The sequence below is a fragment of the Aphelocoma coerulescens genome, chromosome 27 (genome assembly GCF_041296385.1).
Source record: "Aphelocoma coerulescens isolate FSJ_1873_10779 chromosome 27, UR_Acoe_1.0, whole genome shotgun sequence".
Taxonomy (NCBI): Eukaryota; Metazoa; Chordata; class Aves; order Passeriformes; family Corvidae; genus Aphelocoma; species Aphelocoma coerulescens.
In genome coordinates, this window is record NC_091040.1 from 3,184,761 (window position 1) to 3,202,032 (window position 17,272).

The 17,272-nt window shown below is 52.7% G+C and overlaps 1 protein-coding gene across 1 annotated transcript; it reads right to left on the bottom strand.

Moving 5' to 3' along the window:
• Positions 1–47: 47 nt before the first annotated feature.
• Positions 48–15,158, bottom strand: CAVIN1 (caveolae associated protein 1). The gene is made up of 2 exons (XM_068996325.1): positions 14,540–15,158; positions 48–2,449 (listed from the first exon to the last, which is right to left on the bottom strand). The coding sequence occupies exons 1-2, from the start codon at positions 14,957–14,959 to the stop codon at positions 1,784–1,786; spliced, it is 1,086 nt and encodes a 361-aa protein (XP_068852426.1). The 5' UTR covers positions 14,960–15,158; the 3' UTR covers positions 48–1,783.
• Between the last annotated feature and the right edge of the window lie 2,114 nt (positions 15,159–17,272).

Consider the following 17,272-nt stretch of genomic DNA (forward strand, 5'->3'; position numbering starts at 1 on the left):
GGCAGCCCCTCCCCAACGCCCGGTGCCATGGACGGGCCGCACGCTGGTGGTTTACAAAAGAGACTTTATTGCTGCGCTGCTGCCTGGGCACAGCCAGGGACAGGCGAGGATCACCCGAGCTTCTGCCGCCCTGGCCTTGCTGTCCTGGCCCTGCTGCTCAGAGAAAACCCACGTGAAAACTGCCCGTGGGCCCGCAAGAGACTCCGTGAGGGCCGGTGACCTGCAGGCTGGGGCCCACTCTGGGCCAGGAACCACCGCCCCGCCGGCAGCCAAGAGCCGGTGCCCAGTGCCTCCCCACACCGGGAGCCTCGGGACCACCGGTGTCTCAGGGCTGCCTGCAGCCGGCACACGGAACCGGCCGGTCACACCTTCTGTGGGGAGGGAAGCTGTGGCAGGACCCCAAGGCCGGGACAGGCTGGATGCACTGGACAATATGAAGGAAAATAATTCTTAAAAGAAAAGCAAGTTTATCTATTGGGTTATGTGAGCAGCAGCAGCCTCGTGCTGGGGGAGCAGGATGGGGGATGCGGGGCTGGGGCTTGCAGCGGGGGCTGAGTATGTGAGAGCCAAGCGGGGCCAAGCCAGGCAGAGACCCCAAGCCACCGTGTGCTGCCTTCGTGCTGCCTCGCTCAGGGCATAGAGTGAAGCTGCAGAAGGCGGAACACAGGGAGGAAAGCACAGGACGTGGGCACGGGCATGAGCCTGAGCTGAGCCAGGACCCCTGCAGAAAGCAGATGCTCAGAAATGCTCAAGGTCCAGTGCTGGACAGGTGTCAAGGCCTCTCTGATGGTCTAGAGCCTCACATGGCAGCAGTGCATCCCGTGTCCCACAGGACACAAGTCGCTATCTGGCATCACTGCCTGCGTGTCCCCCTCTCCCAGGGCAGCAAGCCTGGACCTCACTGCTTGCTGCCACCACCTCTGTGGGTGTGGAGGGTGCAGATCCACCACCCCAGCTCCATGCTGCTCCCTGCCCCCAGGAGTCGCCAGATCTCTGGCAGCCAGATCCATGACCCGGGCGGGAAGCCTGCAGCCTGCGCTGTTCCTGCCACGGCCCCAGGGCACAGCGGGGAGGAGCAGCAGGCCCCAGCTGTGTGACACCCCACAGGCACCCATGGCAGGCCCAGCTGCAGGGTGGCTTCATGCAAAGGTCACCCAGTCCTTGGGAGGGCAGAGAGGAGCAGCCCCACCTGCCCCACGCCAGCTCAGCTTTGCCATGCTCTGCCCATCAGTAGGACTTGCTCAGCTCTTCCCTCCCATGCACCAGCTGCATCCCAGTTCCTCTGGTCCCCCGAAGGAGCAGCCGGTTTGGGTGCTGGGAGTCCTCTTGCCTGCGGGGCAGCTGCACAGCCTGGCACAGGGAGCCGGGTGGTGTGGGCTGGTGGGCTACTTGCAGGAAGCTTTCTTGACACCAGGTTTTTCTTATGGAGGACTCTTGAACTTTCAGCTGTACAGCCATTGTCTTGGGATCAGCACTCTCCAGCTGGGCCGGGCCCCTGTCACTCAAAGCCCATCTTCAGGTGTGGGGCAAGAAGGCTGCAGCAGGAATGGTCTCCGAGGGTGATTTAGTAGTGTAAGAAAAACAGTTCCGTGTTCCTAATGTGTGCTAAAACTAAAATATAAAATACACCTTGTACAAGCAGGCAGGGGATCGGCGTCGGCTCTGCAGGGTAAGAAGGATGCATCGTGTACACTTCCCTGGGGCTCCAGGGCAGGGAGAGCTCGAAATGTGAGTGATAATGTGTTCAGCCGTCGTCCACAACCCTTGCGCACTGCAGCCTGTCCTACTCGCTGTCACTCTTGTCCACCAGTACCGCGTCAGTCTCCTCCGTGATCTCCAGCAGTGTGTGCACATCAGGGCTCTCCCCACGCATCAGATCTGAATTTTCTCCCTCTTCTCCACCAACCTCCACCAGCTCTGTGGCTTTCACCTCCACCTCACCCTCTCTTATTTTCTTGACGTGGAAAGTGAAGGGTGGCACTTTGTAGACGGCTGTCTTGGACCTGGCATAGATGGTGTGGTCAGGGGTGAAAGACTTCCTCAGTTTGTCCCGAGAGCTCTTCATCTTCTCTCTCCTTTCGTTAGTCACAATTTTCGTGCCCAGTTTGTTCATCCTCTTCTCCAGGTTGTGGCGGGTCTTCTCCAAGTTGTGGCGGGTCTTCTCCAGGTTTTCCTTGGTCTTTAGCTTAGTCTTTTCCATCTTCTCCTTTGAAAATGCCTTCTTAAAGTCATCCACCCTTTTCATGCCGCTCCTTTTGATGCGTTCTGCCCGTGACTCTTCGATAATCTCCTCAATCTCCACCTCCTCATCCGAGGAGAGCTGGATGTGGTCCTCCTCCGCATGGTCCTCACCCACAGGCACCTCTTCACCCTCGCCTTCCTTCTCCAGCTTTTCACCTTCCTTTAGGGACTTGCTGATGCTCAGTTTAGATGGGAGCTTCACTTCATCCTGCAAGACACAGAGCGGAGCCAGTGAGACACACACACGGCCAGCCCTGGAGCCAGCCCATCCTCCCTCCCACAGTGCTATGGAGACATTGGCCTCCACCCGGCTAAACAGACCCAGGTACCTCAGGCCTGGGCTCATCCTCCCTTACTGCAACTGATAAGTCATTGTAAAGAGGATCTGCTTAGGACTCTCTCGTACCAGGACTCAGGCACCAGCTCTGCTCACCCTGGGCTGGCTCCAAACTCATCTGTGACCCCAAAAGTATGGGAAAGGCACAGAACTGCAACTAGAGCCATTTCCCTTCCTCTTCTGCCCCTGCCACAGTCCTGTGCCCTCCAGTTTCATCTTTATCCCAGGACCTGGCCATTGCAGCCCCTCACTCCTGGCTGCAGGATGGTTGTCTTCAGGTCTCCAGCCTGGCCAAGGTCCAGCTGCGTCCCCAGGAGCAGCGCAGGGCTGCAGAGGCACGGCCGGAGCTGAGTCTGGCCACAGCGCCAGCATGCACATGCTGTCTTGGCCACCCCCAGTCTGCACTCGGACTTTCCCAAGGCCTCAGGATCCAGATGTGGGGCTGGGACATCTCTTGGGATGCAGCAGGCTGTCCTGTTTTTCCTATTTCTCCACTGGGGAATAATTCAGACAATTTGCCTGAGTCCATATCTGGAGATGGTGAAGACAGTGGCCCCAACTCACCCAGCCTGGTCTGCAAGGCTACACAGCTCTACTTGGGACAGAGCTGGATTCATTCAGCTTCTCCACGAGCCTGAGCCAGCCAAGTTTCTGATCCCAGTGGCAGAGGACAAGCATGTGCCCGTGAGAGGGGCACAGGTCTGGAGTGGGATTGGTTTTCATCTGAGCAGCACATAGCATGCGTCCCTGCTGCAGTGATTCACCTCTCTGTTCCTGGGACAGGCTGGAAATAGCCCATCACTGTACGGAGCGTCACAGCTGCGGGGCTGCAGCCCACGCTCAGAAATTTATTGCCCAAGCAGTTTTAATCTACAGAGTTGGGTGGGACCTGTCAGAAATCCAGCAGCAGCCAAAGGGCAGTGTGTGGAACGGGCACACAGCATGCGGAGCTGCTGGGCTGAGGTTTGGAGAAGAGCATGGGCAGCAGGACAGCCAGGTGCCATTCCGAGCCCTGGGGCAGACAGCAGCAGAATGGAGCTAGGACGGGACTCCAGTCCTGCACTGGCAGGAGCCAGGCCCAGGGAAAGGGGCAGGCCCCGGTGTACCCCAAGTGCATGGCAAACCCTGGAACACTGGCAGTGATTTGCCTGCCCCTGCCCTGGGGAGGTGCCCTGTGACCCGGGAGGGTGACTTTGCTGAGGCACCTCCTATGCTCTGCATGTCACAGCAGCTGCTACTGCTCCACTGCAGCCGTGCACGAAGGAGCTGCACAGGTGCAAGAGCCAGGACACCGGGGATGGTCATTGCATCAAGCACGAGGAGGGGCGTCCCTGGCGCTGCTGTGGGACAGAACATCCCGGTCCCGGCTCAGCGCTGGAAGGGACGGCGTGTGTGCACACATGCACCCTCAGTGCTGTCCCACTGCATGCCACTGCCCTGGCTGACCAAGGTCACTGCCACTCTGTGGCTCTGGTCTGAGCCCCTGGACAGAGGCAGGAGGAGATGCCCTCCCTGCAGACACAGGTGCTGTGCCTGGCCCTCTGCGCTGTCCCCAGCCCTGTTTTCCCTTGCACCCCTGGAGAAGTGACACAGCTCATTGAATACGTGACTCCAGCACAGCTTCACCTGGTGAAATCCAGATGCTCTCAGCTGCTTTCTCATTTTTTTCCCAAGCACAGGTGCTGTTCCTTGGGCCAGCTGAAGTTCTGGAAGCACAAGGGCACCTGGAGAAACCTTTGTGAGCAGTGACAAGCCAGCTCCATGGAGCACTGAGCTCAGTGAGGATGGCACAGGCTACAGTGTCTGTGGTGAAAACACAGAGCCTGCTGGAGCAGAGGTTTTGTTCTGGGTTTTCTTTGGAGCAGAGAGCTGTGCTGGGTGAAGCTCTTCACCCTCCAGATCACAGGTCAGGTCTCAAATACTTTGTGGAGATTAGGGTGAAGTGGCCAACATATGTTTTCTTCATTTGATGAGCCACTTCAGCAGAAAACAATACACACGTTCTCCAGAGGGCCAGGTCAGTCCAGGGCAAACCCACACCACGGGGAAGGCAGGGATCCTGTTCTCCACAACAACACCTGCCAGAGCAATCCCAGAAACTTCCAGGGACCCTGCCCAGCCAGCAGAACATCAGGAACTCCAGCCACTTCCTTCCCTCTGAGTCAACACAATGAGCCAGAACAAAGGCATCCCCCTCTTGCCTGGCACAGCTGTCCCTGGAAATGAGCCGTATCCTGCAAACCCTGATCCTATCAGCCCCTTGTGAGCTCCAGAATATGTGTCTGCAGAAAGAAACACCACCTCAAAAACTCCACGTCTGTCACATCAATAACAACCTTTCCTCCTGGTACACCAGTATATCCAGCTCCTGACTGAATTTTCTGATGTGGTGGGATGGGCTGCACCAGCAATGTTTCCATCCAGCCTCAGCAGCATCCTGCAGCTCTTCCCTCACAGCCATGAAGACCTGGCCAGCAGGAGCAACCCCTGTTGGGGTGCCTGCAACTCTCCCTTAATCCTGCACTTCACCTGGAGCACAGCAGCTGCCCAGCTCTGTGATCCCACAGGCTGCATTCAGGCACTTCATCCCCTTCTGCCAGCCCCGCTCCATCCCCACAGCCCAACCCCAGCCCAGCAGTGCTCATGGCTCTGCTCTTGCCTCTGTCAGGAGGCACCTCATGGATCAGACCCAAAGGCACAGAGGGAGCACAGCCCTTCCCATACGTGAGGATCCCAGCCTCCCCCTTGGGACTGTTTCTGAGAGCTTTTCTCCAGCTGTGCTTGAGAAACCCTTCACATACTGCTCCTGGCCTCTCTCTCTCTCTTCTAAGCATGGTATAATTCCTGCATTTCCCCCCACCCCAACTCTTCCTCAATCTGATGCTGATCTGAGCCCGCTGGAGGATTTTCAGCAGGGTGCTGTGGGACACTCCCCGGAGTCCAAGCTCACCTGCAGGGAGCATTCCTGTGAGTTCAGGCACAGCACAGCTGGTGTGAGAACATCCACAGTTGTGGCACATCAATGGGGACGAGCACATTCTGCTGAGCATCCCTTGCATGTACCTCCCCCCTGCACCCAGGCACTGCCTGAAAGCCACCAAGAGTCCCCTCCTCCCTGCCTGGGAGGTTTCTCCAGTGGGGAAGGGGAACTGCCTGGTATGGGCAGGACATACCTGCAGACACAGGAGTGGAGGATAATGGGACGTGAGTGGAACAATCGAGAACCATCCCGGGTCCACGGGTGGCTGCTGCACAGATCCCTGCTCTGAGCAAGGCACCATGTTCTCTGCACTTCATTTCACTCGTGACTCATCCAGTTGAGCCACATTTTTAACACCAGGCATTCTATTTTTACTCGGAAAACACTGATCCTGAAGTGGGCGAGTCCAAAATCCTGAGTCTTGGCATCCCTGCCTGTTGGGGTGTTCAAAGCCTGGCTCCCAATCAGCAGAGGCAAACCAGTTCTGTCCTCTCAGCTTGGATCCAACTGGCACAAGGACAGCGGGTAAACAACATTTTTCAGAAGATTTTGGTACCAGCAGCACCAAACTCTGGCCCTGCTCTGTGTACGGTGCAGAGCTGCACCCAGCAGCAGGACAGGGACGGGGAGCGTGTGTTGTCCCTGCAGCACAGACCTCCTGGGAAGAGCTGTGCTTCAGGAAGCTCCCTGGCACTGGGCCGGTCCATCTGTGGACTTTGTGGGCACCCAGAAGGGCCCCAGTGCCCCCAGCCAGCCCCAAAGGCAGCTGGCTGCCAGCTGCTCTGTGTCCTCCTACTTCAAACAATTCCGAGCTGTTGGATCCACAGCAGTCTCTTCCCGGCTCCCCTGAGTGGGCTTTTATCTGACATTGTTTTCGAGTTCCCTGGCAGTGAGTCACCCGCAGCCCACGGCCATGGACACCCGCCTGGTTGCTACAACACACGTAAACACTTCCCCTGGAGTATAAAAGGCCAAGGAGGCACAGAGCTGAGCTGCATTCCCAGTCAGTGTGTAAGAAACAGAGTCCCAGCACTCCCAGCCACTCCAGTCTCCAGTTGGAAGGTTTAATGGAAGGTTCTCACATGCACATGCAAATCACATCTGCAATTCGTTTCACTACGTTATTTTTACACAACTGCAACAGCACAAACTGTGAGTTTGGTTGACATTTGCAGCCATAACATGCAGAAAACGACCAGCTCACATTCTCGGGCTCCACTATGACCAAATCGGACAGATCCCAATGCTGGGTGAGCTGGAGCCCGTAGCCCCTCCTGCACCCCAGCCCTCCCTCTGCCTGCTCCGGACAGCACAGCCTGGCCCCAGCCTGGGGGAGGCCAGGGGAGGATTAGGAGCTCGGGCAGCAAACAGCCCTCCAGGTCAGATCAAGCTGTGCCAGAGGAGAACAAGTTCTGCTCTCCCGTTGCCATGATAACTGCTCTGCTCTGCCAGGCCTCAGAGGAGACTGTTCTGTGCTGACCTTCCAGCAGTGCCATGGGAAGGAGGATTCAGCTATTCCTGAGTAACAGCAGCACGCCTGAGAAGCACCCTGAGCCTAGCAGGGCTCAGGGGTGTCCAGATACACAGAGGAGGCTGTGCTTTCCTCTCCAGTGCCTGGGTGGAACAGAGCTTTTCTGTGGAGACTGAAATTACTAGATTGCTAGATTTTTTGTTGTTGTTTTCTTTCTTTTTTTTTTTTTTTTTTTTTGCTAGATCACAAAAAAATGGCCTTTTTTTTACATCCTTGAAAAGGAGAAGTTTTCCCTGGCAGCTTTGCCCAGAGACCCCAATTCCTGGACTGGGTTTACCTTCACCTGGCTCTTGGAATAGTCCTGTCCACCCCGGCAGCCATTCCCACTGGACAGTGCTGCGCACGCTGCTGGGTGACCCCCAACGGGCAGTGGAGCTCAGGGCATTTTGTCCAGTGGCTACACAATGAGAGGAAGGCAACAGGCCACTGTGGCCTCTGTGGCCTAAATGTTATATGATCAGCAGCTGAAGTCACCACTCCAGCCTGTGCAGGGCCCAACTCCAAGCAAGCAGCACCAGGGGCTGCAGCCAGACAGGAATGGGAGATGTTGTAGGGGCTGCCCGAGGCACTGGAAGTTTATGTCACAGCTTGTGCTCTCTGCCTGTTTTACCTGTTCAAACAACAACTTCAAACTATTTCACAATCACAAACTAACGCTCACAAGAAGCCTGAGGAGGTGGGTGTTCCAGGGCTGTGTTTCAGAGGGAGAAACAGCGGCTCGGAGAACAGGTGGGATTTGCCCAGTCACAGCAGACTCCAGCTGAGCCAACTGCCCCTGGCAACTTGTCGCCCTTCATGCAAGCCACACAGCAGCTTCTCCCTCCCAGATCGCCCGAGGGAAGATCCAGGCTCCTCACGCCCACGCTCATGCAGAAAGCGAATTAGTCAGCAGCAGGATCAGCCTCGCAGGTCTGAGAGCCTGAGGCAGCCCCAAGCAGGCAAGAAGCAAAGGCTCGGAATCAGCAGCTCCCAGAGCTTCGGAAGAGGTTCAGAGTGATCTTCGGGGGGTGCCGCTGATGAGGCCCTAAAGTGCTGCCTCCTCGCGTGTCTTCTGCTGCCCTGGGCCTGTCTCCACGGGGTGGGCTCACAGGGCAGTCCCTGGCGAAGGCTCAAGGCACACACGCGGGATCTTCTCGGGCTAAGATGAGGAAAACTGCGTTTCAATGGCCGGGGAAAGGAAGCACAATGGAAACACTTACCTGTTCCTGACGGGAATCTGTTTGGGAACACGCCAACAGTGATCTGAGTTAGCATGAGAACAGGCAGAGGGAAAAGGCAAAGGGGTACGTTTTAGTAAAGGGAGAAGCCAGGAAGCAGAATTTGACAGAAAAGAGAGTCAGCAAAGATCTATGGATGGAAGAGTGTCCGTCTCTGATTCAGAAGGTTCCAGGGGATGCAGGATCCCTTCTGTGGGTTCAGGCACATTCACACTGACACTGCCACAAGGCCAGACTCTGCTCACGGTCACAGGGATTCAGTGTTGCCTGTTGGGGATGTGTCTCCCTTTGCTGGGGTGTAGCTCAGAGTTTGCTTTTAAGTGTAAGATCATGGAAAAAGGGTGTTGATTTTAAACCCCTGTGTTGATTAATTCAAGTGCAGAGGCTGCAGACACTGAAACAGCTGGGTGCAACTCCAGAACTCTATCTGCTGGTTTTGTCATGTACTGACCTTACCCTAAACCAGCACCGGATAATTCCCAGCAGCTCCCAGATCTCTGCACCCAGTGACACAGCAAAGTCAGGCATGGCCTTGACACTGGGTTCCAAGGGTTGGACAAAGTTTGGCTCCAGTAGTGCCAAGAGGTTCATGAAAAGAGAAGCCTCAAGCCTTAGAAATGAGACTTTTGAGTCCTGCAAGTAAGAAGTCACCAATGAATATTACTGAGAGAAAAAGATCTAAAATATGAGGGGAGAAAGCAAATCAGGTTGGGATTAGGTAAATGTTAGGGGGATAAGTAGTTCATCCTCAAGTAGCATCTCCCTGACTAGCAGAGTCCTCCCACCCTCTGTAATCTGGGTGTTGTGCAATCTGCCTGGCATTTCTTTCTATGAGGCACATCCAGTTACCCTGTGTTCTGAAAGCTGTGTCTGAAAAGCTGGATCTGCTTCATCAGCTGTGAAAAACAGCAGTCTGGTACAGGCACCGGAGCTGGGTGCAAAGGAAGGGAGGGAGGGTGGGGAGAAGAGGAGGCTGTGCTTGGAAAAATGCTTTTGCCTATAGTGAGTCAGAAGAGAGGCAGGGCTGTAGGAAACAGAGAAGTAAATAGACTGAGAATGGAAAGGTGCTTTCTTCCCCTCTGACATCATTAAAAAGTTTTGATGCCATTATCAGTCTGTTTGTACCACTGGCTTTGCTCTCGGATCTACTCCTCCCGGATAAATCTGTCTGAGCTAATTGATGACTCCGGAGCTGCTCCTGAACAGCAAAGCAGCAAAGACGGGGTTTGTATTACAGATGATTTGCAGACACTGACATTTGCATCCTCACATAAAGCTGGAGACTAAATATCCTGAGACTTTTTATTCTAAATATTTGATTTTCCTTTACTGATACTGCACATTTTGTTTCTGTTCTTTGTCTACCTCGCAGCTGGACAGTGGACCCACAATTCTTCAGGTGTCCTGTAAGTTGTAGGAGATCTAACAGAATCAAGAGGACAATCCCAAATGGGATAAAAGAGGGCTAAGCCTGTTGCTGAATACTTTATGAGTCATTGCTGTGCCTTCTGGGCTGTGCACATGAGAGGCCTGAGGGAGGAATATGTGATCAGGAGGGATATTATCCTGGGTTTATTTTCATGAGCCACTACTCGTCCAATCTAACACCATCCCTACGGCTGGGCAGCCTCTGGCCCTTTGCTCCGAGACAATTTACGGCTGCACAGCTCAGTCTGTAACTATAATGGTGAAAGGATTTCAGCAAAGCAAACAGTTCTGGCACCAACTGCTTATAAATAATAGCTGAGTAATTAAATATTAATGCAGTTGATACTAGATTGCAACAGAGAAATCCATGCTTCAGAGTTGTATATGGGTAGACTGGTAATCTGCACTAAGAAAAATCCTGGAAGCCAGAGCTATTAACATCCTGACTTTTTTTTAAGGCTCAGTCTCCTCTGAATTATTATCTTGAGGCTCTTATAATTCCATAATATGCAGAGAATATGCAAGATTTTTGTACATTGGGATGTTCATGTGGTGCCCCTGCAATGGAGGCAGCACTCACAGGAGCTGCTTTAGACTGGATTTGCAGTGAAAGTGAAACGAGCTTTTTATTTTAAAGTAATAACAGAAAATAAATACAGGGGCTGCTGCAATGCAAATGCCTGCAGTGACCCACTGGGAAGAGGGATGGATGTTCCAGCACAGAGAGCTCTCAGCCACATGGAGCCAGCTGGTCTTGCAGGAAAAGCACCCTGTGGGTACCTGGTGCCGGTGCCTATCCCAGTGCTGTCACCCAAATTGCTTTGGAAATTCCTATTTACTTTTTAATGCTTGTAGCTGGGCAAGCTCCACTGAACTGCAGGCACATCACCCACCAGGCTGTCCCTCAGGCCTGCAGATCTTGCTGGGTCTTGTCAATGCTCCACAGCCACTAAACTCATCATGGTTTTGTTTCTGAATGATTAATTTGAAACAAAACCATAGCTCAGGGCAGATGCCATTCTGTTTGGGCAGTGACGAAAGGCTGCAGCCCCGGGGCAGTGGGTCTGTATGCCCTGGGCTCCCTGCCCTGGGCTCCCTGCGCTTCTCCTCAGCCCCCTGAGCTCTTTTCTTTATGTCCTTTTCCATACTCTCTTTTAAGGAGCACAGACCCAAAACCGAGGCAGTTCAGGTCTGGCCTCTAAATCTGTCACATTAATGCGTGGGTTTGAAATCTCCCCCTCCTTCTCACGATGTACAGTCTCACTGCTCCCGTCCGTATAAGGCCCATGCAAGCACAAAGCCAGGCTGGGCTATTTATATTTCCTTGCCCAGCCCTATCCACCCAACACTGCATGGCTGGGATCCAGGTCCCACCCTGCTCTCCCAACTGAACAGCCCTTCCCACGGAAACTCACATCTCACACAGCTCAGAGCGGCCACCAAGGCCCCCTGAAGAGCAGATGAGCCCTTCTGGAGCCTCTGAAAAGGACAGCGTGGGGAGTGCTCACTCACACCCCTCAGGCAAAGGCTGCTCTTCCCAACAAAAACACTGCACATCCTGAGCCAGAGTTCCCGGAGCTCGGCGCCCACACGAGCCTCAAAATAAAGGACCGGCACACTTTAGAAATTCAATACTCAGTGTGCGTGCTGAGTGCTGCAAGGGTTTGTCCGGTTGTAAGAAAATCAGCCTTTGACATTTGCAGGAATAAGTTTAATTGTCAAAAACTGTTTGGAGGAAAATGCCAAGCTTACATAAACTGCCACGTGCCACTCTCCAGCTGAACACGGCACAAAGTCTGGTTTCAGAGCAGTAGCTGCTGGCACAGGACATCCATTATTTACCCATGAACTGCAGTAACCAGCCCCAGATTCAGGATCCTAAAACCAGGAGATTTGGGATGAAGTCACTTTAGTTTATTTTTATTAGCAACTACTCTCACCGAATTTTTTGGTGTCCTGATTTCTCTGAAAGACAGGAGCCCGGGACAGAGGCACAAAGGAAGCTCTGAGCTCTGTTCCCAGGGGCTGCTGAGCAGTGCAGGCATTCACTGATGTCAGACTTTTTAGGAAGGTAAGTTCTGCACTGAACATCTGCGTACACAGTAGCCTGTCAAAGCTGTCGCCTCTGCTTTGGCTCGGCAAGTTTTCAAAAGAGAAAGATGGGGCAATTTGGAGGGGTATGGTTGTTTTTGAGTTTTATTCTAAAGAATTGATCTAATTCCCTACATAAAGTCTATAAAAAAACTCTTAACTTGGTAGAAATCAGACCAGCAAAATTAGCTCAAAGAGGGTAAGCAAGTGAGAAAACGTGAGCATGGACGGGACTGAGAGTGACGCCTGTAAATGTCCTGCTCCACACCTCCCCTTAGCCAGGATGTGGGAGTGATATCCAGCCCTGCACTTTCTCCCCCACATTTTGAAACTACCCCAGCAGATGTGCTCAGGATCATCCCACAGGTCAGGCTTACCCTGAATAAAACTTGGTTTTCATCTTCTCCTAATCCACAGCGAGCAAAACGCAATTCTCACAGGCAGCCTGACTTCCCCTCCAAGATGCAAAAGGTCTTATTTCCACTCCTGAAATAATCCCTCCACAATGGCTGAAGCCTCAGGACTGGATGCTGAGAGAATAATCAAACATCAAGAACCAGCAAAGAGCTCATTTGTCTTTACCTCCTTTATTTCTTCCAACTGCAGAACTGTGCAGTAATGAATCCTACAGAGCACGACTCCTGCTCTGCTCAGCTCTCTCACCCAGAAACAGCCACCGCTGGGATTATGGAATATTTTACATCTCTTAGGATGAGTTTTTCTCTTGTTCTCCAAAAGAAAAGACTAATAAATCTTTGGACTTTTTTTCCACAGCAACTGAAACCACATAGGAGTCACTCCCAGCTTGGCAAAGCAGCTTTCCCTGAGTCAGAGAGGAGCAATAATGTGCTCAGCACTGCAGAATTAATTACATGACCAGTAATGTACCCAACAGACCCTTTGGTAGGTGAGGGGTCTGGGAAGTGAGATGTTGAATTAGATAAGAGTTATTTTGTAATTATTTGGTTTTAACTGTAGACACTGTTAGGAAAGCACAGTGAATTCCTCAGTTAACCCCCAAGGTGGACCCCAGCACTCGATGTTTTCCTGCTGGGGCCGGGTCTGCTCTGGCTCCCATGGAAGTGCCAGTATGTCCATGAGGGCACAAACTGCTCAATTTCACATGGCACAAACATGGAGAATTCCTTACCTGTGCTCTGTGACATTCAAATCACACTAAATTCCATGCTGGGAAATTATTCCAAATCCCAAATTATTTCTTCCCCTAATATCTCCATGATTCCCCAAGTCCCTGGCACTGCCCCTGGCCAAACAACTCTTTCAAGGCTGCTCTGTCCTCACCACAGCAGCAAGGGCAGGCCCCAAGCCTTTAGAAGCAGGATTGCTTTTTCATATTCAAAAGGAAACTCTGCTCAGTATCAATAAGCCACGGTAAACCAATACAAACTGCTCATGAAACACTAACCTGCAGATGTTTGGGATGCTTCCCAAGGACCTTGAACCTTGCCAACTTCCTACCTATTTCCGTAACTGACATGGAATGTTATGTTTAAACAATTCCCTTCACTCCTCTCATTTTGCAGTGGTTGTTGCTTCTATTTTATTTTTCCATGGATAAATTGATACAAAGAGCTTGTAATAAATCCATACACATATATCTGTCTATAACTGGTTGTGTTTCCTGTATGACCTGAACAGGCTCAAGTATTTCAGCCTTTCAGCCGTGATAAAACAACAAATGCTCAAGCTCTGAACCAAGGAGTCCCACAGGCCCTGTACATGTCGGACCCCTGAGCCTGTCATGAGCCACTTGCCCTCAGACCTCACAGTAAGGACCATTCTCCCTTTTATTTTGCTTTTCTTTTCTCTCTTCCCATGATCAGCACTCGAAGCTTCTCCATTTGTCCCTAGCGCTGGCTATTATTAACCCAGAGGCTTCCAATTGTAGCATTAACTGTTTCGCTCACTTTTCTCCCGTGGCCCAATAGAAGAGTTTGCTCTGATGCGGAAAACGAACTCCAGGCAGGAAACCTGACAGAACCATGTTCCTCTCTCTCCCCTTCTTTAATGATAAGTGAAAACTCCAACACTTAGTGCAGGGGGTGAACATCAAGCAAATCAAAGCTGTTATTGAGACCAAACAACAAGAATGTTCAAGGCTTGCAGGATGCGGAAGAAAGAAGGTGGGAATTGTACAAGCCCTCAGCAAATGCTGCCCTGAGCAGGTCAGGGGGCTGGGCTGGATTTTCTCTGACAGCTCTATCTGCCGTGGCTGGACAGATTAACCCTGAGGCTGGGGTTACTATCACTTGTTACCAGATGCATGTCACAAATCTGAAATATTATCGGTCTCCACGTAGCCATACACATGGTGTCTCTTGGTAGAAGAGACGTTGGCAGACAGATTTACAACACCCCCTTCCAGATCCCAGAGCACTCTTGCTCTTTGTTGAGCTAACCAGTAAAATCAGGTTATTTTGATACTTCTGGTCCATTGCAGTGAGTTCTTAGGGCCTCGTTCCTGATCTGCCTTAAAATTCCTGTTAAATGGGACAACTCTGTCAAACTTTATCTTAGGACACAGAGAAAATGTTAAACCACAAATGAGAGTGACGAGGGACCCACCTCAGTTTGAACTGCCAGACAATCTGGGGAGTTTGGGAGAGGGCTGGACCGAACATGCAGCGTGACAGGACCCTTGGCAAAGAAAACACCCACTAACAGGACGTAAACATAGTGAAACAGTTCCTTACCTGATAGATCATGACTTTGAAGTTCCTGCGTTTCAGGAGCTCCGCTTCGTTGGCCTCCAGCTTCTTGATCTGCCCGGCTTGCTTCTCCAGGTTCTGCCGCACTGTTTTCACGTTGACGCTCACCTTGCGCACCTTCTCCAGCATTTTGTTGACAGTGTTGCTGGTGGTGGTGTGTGCCTTGGTCAGCTTGGTCAGCTCTCCCTGGATGCTGGTCACTGCGCTATCCATCTCTTGCTGTCTCTCCTCCAGCTGTGTTTGGGTCAGCTGGATCTGATCCACTGCTCCGATGATCTTGTCCAGAAGGGTCAGCACCATCACACCGTTGATCTGGTCTGATTTGATGGGCTCCTCAGGCACTTGCTCCTCCGAGGTCTCAGAAACAGTGGGTGGCTCGATGATTTGCAAGGTGGTGTCCTCCATGGTCGCTTGGGAGTCCTGGCTCACGGAGCCCGGAGAAGCTGTCACTGCAGGGAGAGAGCAGGGAAAACTGAGCCCGAGCCTCAGCTAACTCTGCGCTGGGAGACACGCCAGGAATGGAGAGCGCAGTGAGTGAGAGTCTGTGCTGAAATTCAAATGGCACAGCTCCGCACAGCCGTCCAGTGGAACTGCCCTGCAAAATTTTCCAGGCTTGCAGGTCATTGGCTGACTCCACCTCAGCTATAGAAAAGGAGCCACTGCCAAATGCCTGCTGACCCACCCTTTTTGAAATGATTAAAATAGTTGGAGGGGAGGCGATGGCTCTGCATGCAAACACAAGCACGGCTCAGCCAGGAATGCAAAGCTCGGGAACTGCAGCTGCCCCTTCTTTACCCTCAGTCTAAAGGCACTGTAAGTAACGGGAGGAAAAAACAAAATCCTTTAGTAAACGGCTCGGGAAGCTGCTGGGAAGAGAGTGGGAAGCAAGCAGCCCCATCTGGGCACAGCTGTGTGCATTGAAGGCTGGTTTAAACAACAGCACATGCTGAAGTTCAGCTGGAAGTTCAGACATTTGCCAATACTTAGGTTTGGGGGTTTTTTCCAAGGACTATGAGAACCTGATTTTCAATATTTTAAAGAAATGCTACAATTTGAATTCAGTGGTTACAGCATGAAAACGTCTGTATCTTAAGAATGCCCCCTCCCATGTATGTGAATGTACAACAGGCACACACAGTACATGCAGGGTGCAACACATCTCCACACAGATTTTGCTCCGAAAAGGATAATTCACTCCTGGAGTGAGGCTGCTGGGCACTTCCTCTAAAGGAGCTCTCCCAGCTCCACAGTCCTCGAGCCTTCTACAGATCCAGTCACCAGACTTTCAATGCAATGTACACTGCACAAAACTGTGCTTTGTAAACAAAGCCCAAGTACAGTGGGTTACTCGTGGATTTAGTGGTAAAAACCCTAAATGATTCAAAACAGGGAGACACATGGGAGGCACCACCACAGACTTTCCAACAACCCAGCTGGAACATGCCAGGAATGTGGGGAAGGAAAATTCAGATCTTGGGAGTGACCCTGGGCCAGACCTGGGCCAGACCTGGGCCAGACCCTTCACTTCTGGGGTGGGCTCAGCCAGAGGGAACCAAGCTCCCATGGACAGGAGCTGCCACTTGGGAAGGCTGTGGACACACTGGGAAGGTGGCAGCTTCTCTCATTCTAAAGCTTTGACAACAGTTATTCATCCTCAGCACCTCCTGCCTCCTGCCAGGCCAAGTCTGCTCTCGGCCTTTGCCACTGGCTGGCAAATACCAGGAATGCCCGAGAGCCCTGGGCTCCTCCCAGCTCAGCTGCCTCAGTGCAGACCGGGAGAAATGTTCCATCCCAACCACACACTGGGGAACCCGGCTGTCCCACAGATGCAGAGGGACATTGTTCATTCACAATGCCCACAGCAGTCAGCACTTTCCCTGCTGCGTCCCTGCCCCGTGACCGCCCGCTCTCCCCACTGACCTGGGCCTGGTGGCTCTGGGATCAGAGAATTGTACCCTGTGCCCCCACAACAGCCATTATGTCACGGAGTGAAAACAGGCTGCTTTCTGTACACTGCTCTTTCCTGGAGGGACTTTTTTCCAGAGCATTCATTTCCAGTGTTTGCTGCTGCTGAGCGTTCCATGAAAAAACCCCTCACTATAGGCAGCCAGCCCAAGGCCCCAGAGCTGTTTGTCCCTGGGGACACCTGCTCCAGGGTGGGCTTCCACAGATAAATGTGTGGGGATTCAGGTACGGGACAGGATGCACGTGGAGCAGAGCTCCTTGTAGGCCTGTCATCCATTCCGTGTGCGACTGCAATGCGTCTCTCTGCCTTTGGATCTCCATTTGGGAATAATTTAAAAAAAAATCTGCCTGAGTAGGTCAGTCTGGATAGAACCAGATAAACCAACAGGACAGGGATTTACATCTGTTCCTGGGGCTCAGCGAGATGAAGATCCCCATTCGGTGCCTCTGTGCCCACAGCAATTGCCCCGGGCTGGAATGCCAGGAATCATTTTCTGTGCTTGGATTAACTCCAGCTCAGCCCCTTTTCTGCTGCAGAGACACACCCGGAGCAGCCAACGGGTGGGAATTCGCAGCCTCCCCTCTGGAGGCTCAGTCTGGACTCGATCTCTCCCGGTGGGAGCAGCGGCTGGATCTGGGGCTGCTCCTCGCTCAGGCTGTGCCACGGATGTCACCGCCCTGGACACGCTCACGATGACGTCACATCGACGTCACGACCACCGCTCATGACGTCACCGACCGCGGCGCGCGCGG